This window comes from Heloderma suspectum, chromosome 5, assembly GCF_057233095.1.
Source record: "Heloderma suspectum isolate Gila_16-S chromosome 5, 16-S_ref, whole genome shotgun sequence".
NCBI lineage: Eukaryota > Metazoa > Chordata > Lepidosauria > Squamata > Helodermatidae > Heloderma > Heloderma suspectum.
Genome location: NC_139462.1, coordinates 59,807,464 through 59,823,147, shown reverse-complemented (window position 1 = coordinate 59,823,147; position 15,684 = coordinate 59,807,464). Strand labels below are relative to the sequence as shown.

At 40.7% G+C, this 15,684-nt stretch overlaps 1 protein-coding gene across 1 annotated transcript in view; it reads left to right on the top strand.

Annotated features, from left to right (window-relative positions):
* The window catches only part of RNF150 (ring finger protein 150), a 156,871-nt gene that overhangs the window by 124,608 nt on the left and 16,579 nt on the right, over nt 1-15,684 (top strand). The window contains exons 3-6 of the mRNA XM_084856125.1: nt 3,630-3,701; nt 5,361-5,443; nt 8,869-8,965; nt 9,358-9,568. Coding sequence (XP_084712251.1) covers nt 3,630-3,701; nt 5,361-5,443; nt 8,869-8,965; nt 9,358-9,568 — 463 coding nt within the window. The remainder of the gene's footprint in view (nt 1-3,629; nt 3,702-5,360; nt 5,444-8,868; nt 8,966-9,357; nt 9,569-15,684) is intronic.

The window sequence follows — 15,684 nt, the reverse complement described above, 5'->3', positions numbered from 1 at the left end:
TGTGATTGAGCACAGGATCTATTCTTATCAGTTTAGTACATCTTCTCCCTCCCCAATGCTGTGAGGCAGCCCCTCTCAGGGAAATGGAGTGGACAGACCCCTCCCTCAGGGGGCTATAGCGCTGCCCCATGGCAGGGGCTGTGTCAGGAGCACCCTACCTGCCTCTTGCAGTCCCCACCAATAGCCAACTCGGGACACAGACAATGAGGAATTCTTTCCGAGACTTTATTCCTTTATTACTTTATGACTCTTTCAGAATACTAGTTGCTAGCGCCAAAGCAAGGAACAGCCCTGGGGAAAGATAGCTGAGTAGCCTAAGCTCCAAGTAAGGCAGTTGGTCCCCATTTGAAGGAGAATCACGGGAAGACCCTGAACTTATTGTCTAGGGAGAGATCCTCCCTCTTTCCCTTGGGTCCTCAGGACGCGACCGTTGTTTGCGCTCCAAACGAGCACTACGCCTCCTTTCCACACCCTCCATCTGTCATCGCTCCCTGCGTCTGCGCCGAGCATCCAGCAAGCCCCCCTCCAGCGCTCTCTCACTGCCAGGGTCACTATCTATCCCAGGAATGCCAGCAGGAGGAATCTCTGCCAGCTGCTGTGCTTGTGAGAGATGAGCGAGCTCCTCTCCCATGGATTGCTGTTCCTCCTCAGAATCAGAACTGCTCTGGGGCTCTATTGGCTCAGTTTCCACCCTGACAGGCTGTGTCTAGGGGTGCCAGCAGGTGTGATTTCGCTCAGACAGGGTGGGCACACTCTCTCCAACTCTGACAGCCTTGTAAGTTTGTTTGAAGGCTTCACTGTATCAAACTTTTCCAACCAGTGTGAAGCCAGATCTATCTGCTAGTTGTAAATAAACAAAATAAAATATTAAGCCATGTATTGCACTCCACCAGGCATATGATAAAGTAGCATTATTTGCAGCCCCAGGCAGGCTGCAGTTCAAAACTAGTGTAGAACATGAGGCTGGGGGGCGGGGGGTGCATATTCTACAGGCTTGTGTTTTTTTTCTAACACTTTTTTCCTTCCAGGAACATCAGTATTCATAGAGGCAGTGAATGCATCAGCATTTAGTTTAAATGAGAAAAATAATAGGAAAGTAAACAGATCAAAAGCATTTAACCAATCTTTAATCTGTCTTTATTTTTTCTTGAGTATTTAGTGGCTAACACATTATTTTATTTGTAAATGCCTCATAAGATTTCAGAAGCAAATTATAATGGCTCTTGTGCCCTGGTGTATTTTGCACTAGTTGGTATCTTTTCATTTACATTAAAAACTAATAGTTCTCTCGGAAACTTTTCTGCTTTTGTCTTATCCCTCTATTCAGCACAACCTTGAGAAAAATAGTGCCAGAGACAGTGCTATGTTACAAGATAATAGTGACACACATGTCATGATCAAGAACTAAATGCAAATGCTTGTTTTGCTGTCTCTCTTCTGAGGAGGTGTATGAAGTACCTGTTTTACATTGCAAACGCTGGATGTGATCCAGCTGAAGTAAAACAATGTATACATTTAGACACCAGGTTAAGACCTTCGTCTTCCAGCAGCCATTTAATTTTTAATCTGTTGCTCTGATGATTAACTTCAGTGCTCTTTAATATTTCTAATATTTTTAATATTTTACTATTTTACTGTTTTGATATTTTCATAGTATTTATTGTTTTGGTTGTTGTTTTATTGTTCTTTTGGGGTTTTTATAATGGTAAACCACCCTGAAGGTATCTGGCAGTTGGGCAGTATCATTATTATGACTGTTATTATTATTACACAGACTATTATTAGTGCACAGATTAAATGGGGCTGCTGAAGTACTGGTCTCCTGAGGAATACCAGCTGTACACCCCCATCCCCCAGTAGGGATGTCACAAGCATTTGACCAAGGCTCAGCTTGACCAAGGGTGCTCAACTTGTCAAACATCTCTGTTCAGATCATAAAGAGCAAGTCCAAACAAGCCAAGCCCATCCTCCTGACCCTCAGTTGGATTCACACTTACTTGCACCCTCTCTTCCACTGCTCAGCATGGAGCAGAGCGTGCCTCACCTTCATGCTGAGCATCAGAAAAGGAACTCCACTGCCCCAAGAGAGGTCGACTATTCTTTAGGAGCCCTTTCTTTTTTATCCGTTCACTGGCTTCTACACACTGAGTGGCTCAAACAATTAAATGGACGAGCCTATTAGCTCTGTAGTTAATAAATCCCTTTGCTTTTAAAGAAAATGGTAGTGGATGGAGGCTGCCTGACAGTTTGACTTATGTTGATAACCTTGTCATAGTCCCACTACATGGTTTGAAAAAAGAAAATAACGGCAACAAACATTCTTAAAATACCACTGGTATTTTGTAATTTCATCTTGCATATATATGTTTCTCCCTCCGCCCTCCAACTTTGCCTCCCCTTACTGAAACCTGGAATGGTGCCCTGAAAAACAAACAAAAAAGCAAATGGAAACATATGGGTGAGCAATGATTCACATTCCAGACTTCGGATGGGAATATGTGTGGAATAACATTTTCCCTAATTTTCAAGTCTATAACCAGATAGCAAATGTACATTGTTTTGCTCATGCAGTCATGGGGTGAAGTCAGTGTGCATTTATTTTGTCCACTTACCTCCTGCTTCTGTTTTTTTTTTTTAAAGGCCCAGGGTAGCTCACAATAATTAAACCTGAAAAGGTATAGTAGAAAACAAACAGTAAATAACACAACATAAAATTACAAGCACAAAAATAAGGTAAGCTAGAACTTAATATGGTTGTGATCTTCAGTCTGGATCTTTTTATTTATGTCTCCATGCATCTCATGAAGTGGGCACTAGTCCACAGTGGCTTATACAGTAATACAATTTATTAAACTCTTCATTGCTTTTGCTGCAACAGACTAGGACAAAGTATTTTGGCCATCTAGTCCAGTACTGTCTACTCTGATTGCCTGACAGGACCTCTCCAGGGTCTCAAGCAGAGCATCTTTCACATCACCTGCTATTTTATTCCATTATCTGGAGATGCCAAGGATTGCACCTGGGATTTTCTGCCTGCAGATCATGTGCTGTACTACTGAGCTACAGACTCTCCCTCCAGACATGATTGAATCATAACTGTTTTGGCCCTAACTTTTATTATATCCAGTTGTATTTACATGAGTGGTCAACGGTATCTGCATGTTCCCATCCACCTCAGGCTCACTCCTCAGATGTTGCCTCTATATGTATTAATCCACTCCAGACCCATGTGCAAGTCACAGGTTACAATACACATCTAACAAGTAGAAGAAAATGTAAACTCCAAATATATAAAGCACTGAAAGAATTATTTTAAATCTTAAATAAATAGTAAAATTTGAAATGTTTAATCTCCTTCTCTTCCAGTTGTGCCTAGTCCAAGAGATTTAACTTCTTAACAAATTGGTGAGACTTAGATAAACATCCATCCATGCTGTATCAGGTGTTTTGTTGGTTCTGTTCACCACAGCAGTGCCCTCTCTGAATCCTGTAGGTCTCATTTCCATAGCTCTTCGCTGTTCCATTTAAAATGACTTTGGATTATCAGACCACTATTACAGAGACATGTGAGAACGTTGGCGTTCTGAAGGTATACTCTTTTGGTAAAGAGTGATGTTTTGCATTTTCAGCGTCGTCTTGGAGATGCTGCAAAGAAAGCAATCAGCAAATTGCAAGTCAGAACAATAAGGAAAGGAGATAAGGTAATTTTTTCCCCAAGTCATTTCTTTAGCAAAAATAAGTATTTCTTGTAGTATGAAGTGTGCTGGCGGCAAAAAGAAAAAAAATAATTCAGTAACATTGGCGTTGGTTACTTGCTGCCACAAAAGGGTGTTTGTGAGAACCTTGACCAAGCAGACTGGAAGGCAGAATAGTTATATGGAATGCACACACAGGCTTCCCATTCCCATAATGACCTGGCACACTGACTCCCCATTTGCAGTCATCAGTAAAGATTGTCTTGTTATGTCAGGCTCCATCATTCTGAGGCTCAAAGGGTAGCAGCAAGAGAGGGATTTTTTGGTGGTGGCCCCACAGATCTGGAATGCTCTCCTAAGGGACGCTCACCTGGCACACATGCTGCTGTCTTTTTACAACCTCAGGAAGCAGCTGCATCCCAGGGACCATAGTTTTTTTCAGGTTCCCCCTCCTGAGGTCATAGATACTCCTATGACCTCAAGAGGGGAACTGTATCGCAGTCCCTTCACCCTCTCCCTCCCACGTCCCCTTGCAGCTAGCGTGGAAATAACCACACTGGCTGCATCCTGAGGTCATAAAAGCAACTTCAGGGAGATGAAAAAGGGGGCATTCTGGTGGGAGGGGAGAGGCTGAGATCCTCAGTATCCTGTGGCATCTCCATCCCCATCCCTCAGCAGTGCAACCTCCCTAGATGGGCTCAGATGCCCATCTAGAAGAAAAAACGAGGACAAACAGCTGAAATTGCCTCCACCACTGGCAGAGCATTGGATATTCGAACACTCCAACATCTGAATGCTCCTTCAGAGGACATAGGATTGCACCCTTAAAGTCTTCTAAAATATTTTAAAATATTTTAGTATTTTTATTTGATTATTTTAGTCCCTGCAATGTGGTTTTATCTCTCATACCTGATATTGTATTTTATGCTGTGTTGGCAGGTTGATTAATTTTATAGTGTCGATTTTATTGTGATATAATGATGATGATTTAGATTGTAAAGCTCCTAGAGAAATGTATGAGGCATTTAATAAGTTAAATACATAAATAGATGTTGATGTTTAGTGTTTTTCCACTCAATCTGAAGGCTACTCTTAAATTTTATTGTATGGCTTTGTTCCTTGGCTTTTATGTGATGTTTTTATTGTACATCAATACAAGGTGGAGGAACAAATTTCATAAATGTTATAAATAAATAAAATTTTATATGCCCTAAGGGCAGGAGCAAAATGGGCTCTGTTATATCCTAAGGCAGGGGTGGGCAACTTCAGGAGATCCAGGGGTCATTTTTGCCTCTGCGTAGGGCACACGTCCCCACACCTGTGGTGCTGAAATTAAAAAAAGAAATGGCTACCAGAGCGGCTACAGAATACCAAAAGGGTCAAAATTAGCTGGTTTTCTGTAGTAGCTACGGAGCATTAAAAGTGAAAAAATCTTTCAAAATGGCCTTTTCTCAGACCATTTTGTTTTTAAAAAAGATTTGTTTACAATTTTGGTTGGCAGCAGGGTGACACCACAGCCCATGGGCCACATGCTGTCCACCCCTATCTTAACGGGATATTTTTGCACAAGGATGCTGTGCCAACAATGGACTAGATTGCTCCCTCAGAATTTGAAGATATTTCTTTTATTTTTGTTTAAAAAGATTAATTTCAATGTTTTCATAGGAAACTGAGCCTGATTTTGATAACTGTGCAGTATGTATTGAGGGCTACAAACCGAATGATGTTGTCAGGATCTTGCCCTGCCGGTGAGTTACTATAGTATCCAGTCAGAGAGACATAACTTCTTGGTTTTAATAAAGTAATTGATTTTGCTGACAGTCTTTACAGGCCAGAAATATTTCTTTGTCATCTATTAAGAGTAAAGTTTTTTATGTAATGCCTGCCATGTCTACAAGGTACAGAAAAGGATAATTAACATGATAAAGTAGCTGAGCAATTTTGTTATGAGGAAAGTTACAACATTTGAGGCTCTTTTGTTTAGGCAAGTAAGGCAGGAACATGATAGAAATTTATAAAATTATGCATGGTGTAGAGAAATAATACTGAACTTGGGGTCATCCAATGAAGCTAAATGGTGGAAGAATCATGACAGACAAAAGGAAGTATTCCTTCACACAGCATATAGTTAAACTATGGAATTTATTACCACAAGATGTAGTGATGGCCACCAACTTTGATGGAATTAAAATGGGATTAGACTAATTCATGGAGGATACAGTTATCAATGGCTACTAGTCATGATGGCTATGGCAGCATGTCTCTGAATTACCAGTTGCTAGGGAACGCAAGCCACAGAGTGGTATTGCACTCATGCCGTAGTTGTGGGCTTCTGATAGGCATCTGATTGGCCACTGTTGTATGAAATGCAGGTCTAAATAGCCCTTTGCTGATCCAGCATGTCTGTTCTTATGTTATTAAGTACCGTGGCTTTATGCTGGGGGCAGGGGCTACAAAAACCAAATCCATTGATGCTTATAATTGGTAGCAGATACATTTCACTGATCAAAATATTTGTTAACTGTTTGGTAAGGATGGATGAATTAGTCTGTGCATACCTTAGGAGAAATGTATGTACAAAAATAAAAGTATTAGAAATGTGTACAAAAATGCACACATTTTTAATTCGTTTTTCCTAACATATGTATTTTTGTGTGCATTCCCAAACATACACATTTTTGTATGCATTTTTTTGATGAGGGGACAACATCACAAAAGTCAGAGAAGTGTAAAAACTGAAAGATAATTACATTCCAGCTTGCATATTAGTTTGGGAAGTGTGAATTAGGTTGGTTTGTATTAAAATGTGAACCAAACAAATTTCTCCCCCATCCATACCCTTTGGACCACCCTAAAGCAATTTAACTGCAGATTTTCTTAGATAACATATATAGCAATGGGATTATAATTGCCATTTTTTGGCTACCTCATATGGCTGCTTGGTATTGTTGGTAAAAATCCACTTGATAAATCCAGTGTAATACAGTGGATTGGATTCAGAGGTTACTTTGCTCTGATGGAAAGAGTCTTCCTCTAACAGAGGAAGAGAAGCGTTGGATCCAACCCAATGTAATCTGTACAGTCTTTGTGTATATTTAGATATTTGTAACATTAGAAAGCAAACCAAATTCAATAGTTAAAGCTTTACAAAGGCTAACTGTGCATATCATGTGGCAAACTGCATATGTCCTTTTTTCAAATTCTGATGCAAACTTCCCCCATCTCATTCACTAAAGGACTGTTCACAAAACAAATCTATGTACAGTTGTCAGGAACTGCTAGATCCCTGTCTGGCTATCTGGTGTGGTGAACCACTGAACTGCAGATAACAGATTCTTTGTGGATTAACTGCCTATGCAGGCTTGCCATTGTGTCCTCCTTGGCAGGAAGGACTACAAAAGACTTCTTATTCCAGTTAAGGTCTTCCTGAGCTCTGGCGTGTTCTCACATCCTTGGTTATTCTTCAGTCCTGTCTACTGACTGGTCCCACTGCTCCTGGTCTCAGACTTCTGGCTCACCCTAGATTGCTGGCTATAGCCCAAGCCTGACAACAATCATTGCAAAGGGGGCAATCGATGTCCAATGTTCCAAACCTCACCCTACACATGTCGATAGGCTCTTGCACGTACAACTCATACTGTATGTAATGGGTTCTCTCCTTGCAGTTGGGAATCTCGCATTTTGTCACATTTCCAATTGTGCATACAGAGCCAACAAGTACACAGTTTATATATGCATGTTAGTTCTATGCGCACAGAGCTTATAACATGTAGAGGTTGCGATGGGGGCAGCAGACGCAATCCTGCTTCCCCCTTCTGCGTATTGATAGTACTTGGATATGTTTTATGAATAGCCCTTAGGTATAATGGGATGGGAAATATACACAGATAAATAGCGTGGGAAGTGTTGGGGGAATGTCCTCTGGATCATGGACCAGGTTCCTTTTGAACCTTAGTGTTAGAAAACAGGCATTTTACATTTAAGATGTAAAAATGTTATTTGACGTTATTCTGACATAAAAGAACCACATAATTAAGTCAAAAGGCAAAGCTCCTGCTCACTTGAGCAGGCCATGACTTTTTCCTATTATCTTAATCTAATTTCATTTAATTTCTGAAAGTGCAAAAGATATGATCTTAGCAGCTGTTGAGTTGGAGTAACTCAGTACAGGTAGTCTTCTTTTTGAAGCCAAGGATCATTGCAATAGCCAAAGAAGGCTGTATTGTGTTAGAATTCCAAACAACCACTGACTGTGAAACATTATTCTGTGACCAGATACAGTTTGCAATGTTTGGCCTTAAAACAAAGGCAGAGTTTCTAGTATGATTTCACACATTGCACAGCATTTGCATTCCCACTCAGAAACAAATTGGAGGCGTGTGGGTGTTCTTTTTAAAAGTGCAGTGTCGATTTGTGTTTTCTTGTGAACTTACAGTGGTTATGAAAAGTTTCAAAAGGATTTTAAATGTTTATTTGGACATTTATATGCTGCCTACATAATACAAAATAAAACTCAAAGATTGACCCTGGCCAGTGGAGGCTGGTGGCTCTGATGTCAGAGGGGCGGTGAATCTGCTCCGGGTTTCAGTTAGAACTGTAAAGGAGCTATCCAAAGCACCTTGGATAGCTCCTTTAAAGTTCTAACTGGTTTGGACTGAAACCCAGAGCAGATTCACTGCCCCACTGGCATCAGAGCCTCCAGCCTCCACTGGCCTTGGCCATCAGCTTACAGGCCTTTAAACATTGCACCATGGGATGAATCCATGAAATAATAGATGCACACTTGCTGCTGTAACATCTACATCAAGTTCCCCCAGCCTAGTGCCCTCCAGATGGTTTGTTCTTCAACTCCCATCAGGTTGGGGAATGCTGCTCTAGCTTAATGTTTGTAATTGTAAAGCCAGGCTCCATTGACAAAAATGTTTTAAATCTAAAACACTTCCATTTTTCAGCGTAGGCCTTCATTCTTTAGGTTTTCTTTTGACCAAAATATTTCCTGCGCAGATATACCTTTAGCAGTATAGTTCTTAAGCTGCAAGACACTTCTGAGCTTTTTCAAAATAGATTATCTCACCAAATATGGGAAATGGAAAATATTCAAAATCTGAGAGAGAGAGAGAGAGAGAGAGAGAGAGAGAGAAATGAATTTAATGTCATTTTCTCCCCCTTATAGGCATCTCTTTCACAAATCTTGTGTTGATCCATGGCTACTAGACCATCGCACCTGCCCTATGTGTAAAATGAACATCTTAAAAGCACTAGGGATTCCGGTAAGCATATCATGTGGCAGAATACTTAAAACTGTATTTTTGTCCCATTTGTATCCATTTCAGATGAAAATTTCAGTGAAGACATTTCCAAAGCAGGGTTACTGTTTTAGTTGGTGTTTACGAACATCTGGCATAAAAATCAGAGTAAGAATCCTCTTCAAATGGCCATTTCCATTTAGAAGAAAATACAAAGTAATATACAAAGTAATATCGTGATTTTTACTTTTGTTTAAAGAGAAACCAAAATACATACTTGAAAATCTATAATGAGGCAGTGCATGGAGCTACAAATAAAGCCATGGGAGCAAACCTTTTCTTTTGGTAATTCATATCCAAACTTCCATTCAGAATCTTTCCATTCTCATGAGTCTCTTCTTTCTTATTCCTATTAGCCAAATGCAGATTGTGTAGATGACATCCCTCCAGATTTTGAAGCTTCTATAGGGGGGCCACCAGCCAATCAGATTACAGGAGCTAGTGACATAACTGTGAATGAAAGTTCTGTAGCATTGGATCCTCCTGTCCGGACAGTTGGAGTATTACAAGTCATCCAGGATGCAGATCCTCTTCCACAGGCTGGGGAAAGTAATATCACTACAAGCAGTAAGTCCCTGTTTCTTACCTTCTTTGCTTAGAATGAGTATTATAAATGTGATTCATAAAAGCTTCTGTGGCTGTTGTTTTGAAGTATTTTCAGTAGCAATATGGGGAACCTCTGCATTCCATTTGGAAATAGTCCAGCAGAACTGGATTTCTCATTATGGATTCCACTAAACCTCCCAAAATGCATTCTGGAATCCATTCCAAACAATATCTGATTGGTTACATGGCATCATAGCATCATCGTGCTCACTAAATGATCCCTGATTGGTTGGGAGCATACTGTGATGAAGAGGAAAATTGCACTGGAGGGGATGGGAACACAGTGGCTGCAAACAATTCTAAACACACATGGAAGAAGGATTTCTGCGCTCCTGCACATGCTATTTTTATACCAAAGATGTTCACTACTGAATATTCAGTCTGGTCCTAGTTATAAGCCACTTGGTGCATATTCAGAGACCTCCTGCATCAACTGAGTGTCAGTTTGGGGCCCTTGGCAGGAACCTTCTGGGGAAAAAAGTTGTCACTCTCTAATCCTTGAATTGCTGGTCCTGTGCATTGTTGTACTTTTCCTGTTCTCCTCAGGACAGCTCTACAACCAAGTGCAAAAATGTCTGTGGTTTTCAGACTGTAACCATTTTGCATTTGCCTTTCCATTAGCTCCAGTCCTGCAGAAGGCTGCTCTTCCAGCCTTGCTATACATTTACTCTTTATATGTCACTTTTCTACGTCACAACGGGACACAGCAGGGTTGGATTTTTCAGGCCACAATAGCTGGCCTCAAGTTCGGCAAGCATTGCAGTGTCTTATATTTGCTGCCACAGCATATTTGAGTGGCCTCCAGATCTAACAATTAAAAAATGTAATTCCAGCAGCCACAATAACCTCCCCCCACACACACACACTTTATTAATTATCATTTTATCCAGGAACATAAAAAAAATAACCATTACAAGGCAGCAGATCAATACAAAATGTAAGGTAAAGATTACCTCACACAACAAAACAGCTATAACAAAATGCATTTAAAAAGAGTGAAAATTAACAGCAATTAATTCCTTGTTTGTCGTTACTGAACAGATGAAACCAATAACAATCATAAAAGTTTTTAGTACAGAGAGAAATTGAAAGAGGTGTAATTGCTTGTTGGCTTTAGCAAATTCCACAGTACCGCAGTTCCAACCAATCCTGCACATACTGGTGAGTAGGTAAGGTTATGTTCGTTTCAGCACCCACAACAAATACCCAGTCCTTGCCAATATCTGATTATACTACCATTCTAGGTCTTCTGTTTTCCTTTGCCAGATACCAGGTAACTACTCATGCTTTTTGTCCACACATTGTTGTGATCCTTGGCATGCATTCCTAGCAATAGATTCCACTGAAATCAGTACGAGGATAGCACTGCGGTGTCCAACAAGCTTCTACAAAGCCTCTGTTAACCAGCCGTACTTTGGAGGGGTGATGCTGTTGTCCGTATCTGCTTACTCTGGAACCTCTGCTTCACCTGCTTTGATATGACACATGTACCAAATTAAACTACACTAGAGCATTTCCACCACTTTGTCGAGCACTGAAGGTAGAATAGTTACATAAAAGTTGGAATTGTAATTATTTTCCAGTCCTCTTGTGAAACGTTGAGTTCTTCGCTGGACTCAAAGCTTCACACAAATCCGTAGCTTTCTAAGTCCTTTGACAGAATGTGACTTAAGGAGAAAGCAACAGTGCAAGTGGAACCTGATCAACATTCTCTTGAGAGCCTCAAGACAGACAGTGTCAGCTCTCCAGCTAAACAGAACTTTTCACTGACATGAAGTAGTCCCTACAAAAAGAGCAAAAAAAAAAAAAGGAAATCACTTAGTTTAGTCACTATGCCTCGGTGAGAAGAGATTTCTACAAACTGGTAAAAATTGGTGATTATTGTTTGTATTTTGACAGTTAAAACAAAGAGGCTGTGTTTGTGTGTAGCTGGACCATGGCTTAACATTACAAGAACAAGCTGCAACACACCTTGGGCTCACACACTGTCCTCTCTTTCTCCAGTGTGGCTGCAAGGAGGAGTTAGAAGGTTTGGGTTCCATTTTTAACTAAAATGCAGCTAAACTGAAACAAACTGTGGTTAATCTTAACTATGGTTAGTGAAAACAAGCCAATTTCAAGCCATAGTTTATTATTCTGACCTGTTCTAACTACAGCTTGGGGTTGTAAAGCTAAACTGTGACTAATATAAAAGGGAAGTGGAAACTTCCAATCTCTTTGTGGCAGTGCTGGGGAGGGGAGGAGCAGAGCATGGGGGTTTAGCCTTATGTGCAAACTGGGTCATTGTCAGTAGTGTTGAGGGAATTTTCAAACCACGGTTCAGTAAAGTATTCCTTCTACTAGAAACCCTTCTTCAAAATGTAATTAGATTTGTGTACTATACTTCTGTATGAAAAAAGTTGCATGTAATCAGTTCCTGTACAGCAGTAATAAAGTATGGCAAGATTCTGATCTGTGGTTGCTGCTCAATCCCTTAATTGTTATTCTGCAAGTTCAAGAAAGAAGGAGAAACAACTCTGGCGATTTTAGATAAGAACTAAAACAAAATGAAGATGAATATTTTGGAGACGCAAATGATGGATGTATGATTCATCCCTGGGAGATTCAGATATGCTGATGGCACCATTAAATGTTAGCAGTCATACTACAATGCCTGCCTAACATTCACGGGAACTTGTGTTATGACCCCCTATGTGTTCAGCTGTCTGCCCCCTACTCCCAGCATAGATTCATTTAGCCCTGAATAATGTCTGAAAGGAGGTCCACTTGCATTCAAAAATAAGTTAAAGGTAGCTACAGTTAGTAATCTACTGTGGGTTTCCTGCTACATTTTATGTCCCTTTATAATAATTTTTTCTGGTTTTTCTTTCTTTGAAAAAAAATAACTTCTTCTGAGACTTCAGAAACAGGAAGTTGGCAGACTGAGTGACTCACACAGAGTAACCAGGGTAAACAGTTTCAACTTACTGTGCGAAGCTGTAGAAAAGAAAATGTTGCAACGTATGAAAAAGCCCTCTCTCAAATATTCCATTAGTTCTGAGGAGAAGACCTTCACAGTTACTTTGCTTTTGTTGGGGTTGTCAATTAGCGATATTAAAGAAAGTCCAAGTTGTTTTTTACCAACTTAATAAATGAAAGCTACCGCTCACTGGTAGTAAGAAGAAAAGGCCATCTGTAATATTCTTCATTCCTTATTCCAATAATAGGAGAGAACCATAATGACCTAAAGAAACAAGCAACAATGCCCTCATATTGCAGCCCCATCAATTAAAATTGCCCTTTGGCAGTTAATTAATTAAATCTTTAGTTAATTAATCTACTCATTCGACTAGGGATGGGCAATATGTGGCTCTCCAGATGTTTTGGCTTACAACTCCCATCAGCCTTAGCTAGGATAGCCAATGATGAGGGATTATGGGAGTTGTGGGCAAAAACATCTGGAGGGCCACAAATTGCCTACCCCACATAATTTCTGTCAGTCATCAAGTCATATGAGACTATGGAAGGAAAGAAGTAGTCCCAGTATCATAACTTAAAAACAGGACTGTCCAGTCATGAGTTGAGCTGGAAGTCCTGTGTCAAGCTTTGAATTCATGTGCAATTAGGCCCAAAATTGTGCACAAACATTGTCCAAAATATGCCACTGCATGCTCTACTGTCACATCAGTTCCTCTGTATCTTTATTTCATCTGAAAAAGAATTTTCTCCCTTGCCTGGGAGTTGAGCAAATATCTCGGTATCGGGTACGTGGGACCATCTCTGAATGTTCATCAAGCCAGCAGGATAACAAAGTTGTGATGAAAAAGAGATGGGATACTGGTTAAAAAGAGGCAGTGTGTGATGGGAGTTGTTGGGAAATTAACATTAAAAAAGTGTGCCATATTTTTATGGATAGCTCCTTTCTTCACCTCCTGGCTGAGGAAGATCCAATATTTCTAAATCTCTGTTGGAGAAGACAGAAATACATCACCACTTCCTGTTCTCTCTGTAGTAGGGATGTACGAAACACTTAACTTGTTCCGTGCTGGGCAATCCGTGGGGGGGGGGGAGGCATTCCATCCCTTCCCCCCGGAATCCTCCCCGGCCGGCTCCGCTCCGTGGCAGCTCTACGGAGCCGCCGGCCAAGGCCAGCCACAGACAGAGTTCCGGCTGCTGCGGCCGCCATTTGCATGCTTGCAGTCAGCTGTGATAGGCTACATAAGTATTTCCGTAGCCTATCACAGCAAAGAGCAGGGACACAAATGGAGGCCGCTATGCCATTTGCGTCCCTGCTCTTTGCCGTGATAGGCTACGGAAATACTTACGTTGCCTATCACGGCTGACTGCAAGCACACAAATGGCGACCGCTACGACAGCCGCCATTTGTTGCCGCAGCAGCCCAGCAGCGGCCGGCTGGAAGACCAGCCAGAGCCACCAGGTAAGCTCCGTCCCTGGCGGATTCCGGGGGGGGGGGAGGCCGTTCCGCCACGGATTCCAAGGGGGGGGCGAATTCTAAAGAATCCAGCCTCACTGGAGTCTGTGGCAGAATTCTCTGACACCCCTACTCTGTAGTGCTGTTATGTCTGAAGCGAGCAGTTAAGGGAAGCATATTGGACAATGAGAAAATCTTTACCAGAATATATAATTAAAGGGAAAAAAATAATTTACTAGACTCATTAATGCAGGTATTATGTGAAGAACCATTTTGGGAAGAACTGTTGTTTCAATTAAAGATGATGTTCCTCCCAAAGTTGCATATTAGAAATACTGTGTGGTATGCAGTGATTTAGTTTCAACAAGCATTTTAGTCACTACCTGCCAGAGTTTGTCACCTATTTTATATTACTCAGAGTTCATCATAAGTCATTGCCCTTCTAAAATGACATCCGAGGAGCTCATTCACTTTCTATTTCTGCTCATGTCGTCATTGAGTAGATTTCACTCAGTCATAGCAAGACCATAGGAATGTAGGTGTTGCTCTCTCTCTCAGGAGCGCTCCCCCCACCCCCAGTCTACAGCAGTCTAGATGGAGATGTTGAATGGAAGTCAGTTTGCTTCTCTTGAACTAAACAGGATAGAAGGAATTTAAGTCCAAGTACTCCAGGTTAAGTGTTTTGTGGATCAGGTTCTGATTAAGGCCAAAGACCCTTAAAGCTGCAAAATAGGTTGTTTGGTTTTGTTTTTTGAAGGGCATAATCCTGATGAAAGCCCGCTTTGGAGTTTTTGACTCCTGCTGTCACAGCTGTTCACTTAACTAATAACATTTCCATAGAACAGATTTAAAGGGAAGGCCGACAGGAAAAGCTGTGGTGAAGAAAACAAGTATTTTTGTCTCTCAAACAGGACAAACATACTTTACACCTCTGGTGTCTTCTATTTGGCACCAGAAAGATACAGGTTTTCATTTGTGTAAATTATTTCTTTTTTAATTATGCTAAATGTGGCAGATAAACAACATCTCATTACTGAAGATCAGGCTAATGCGTAAATCTCTTTCCCTGTAGAATTCTGGTTAAATAGAAAAATGCTATCACCATTCTCTTTCTTTTATTTCTACATGAAATAATAGCCCTATTCATATATTATCATGAGTAAGCTTTACATGTGAGGAGAGGGCATGGAGACAAGCTCACTAGCTCAGCCCCCTCCCTCTGTTGTCTTCATCCTTTACACATGGAGTTCCAACTGATTACAGAGAAGAGCCTTCCCTTCCTGTGGAGGTTCTCCCTGAGATTTCAGAAATCTGATTTTCCTGGGTTGTTCCTATGAAAATCTGCTATGACATTTAATCTAAAATGGCAACTTGTAGTTGAATATTGAACTACCCAAGAAGTTTTTTCTCTTATTCATTCATATTCTTGCAATGGAAACTGAGAAAAAACTGTTGAAACAGATCCATCTGAAATCATCACCCTATTTTCCTACAGTTCACTTTATTCTGTTCCATTTCCAAAACTTCTTTGTATAAAATTTGAATGAACTTAATGTTGTATTGCTTTAAAATTATAGTATTTTAAATGCCGTAGTAGATGCTGTATTTTGCAGTATTGAGTTTTTAGAGGCCGTGTAGCCGGCAGGCAGAATGCAGTCTCACCTGT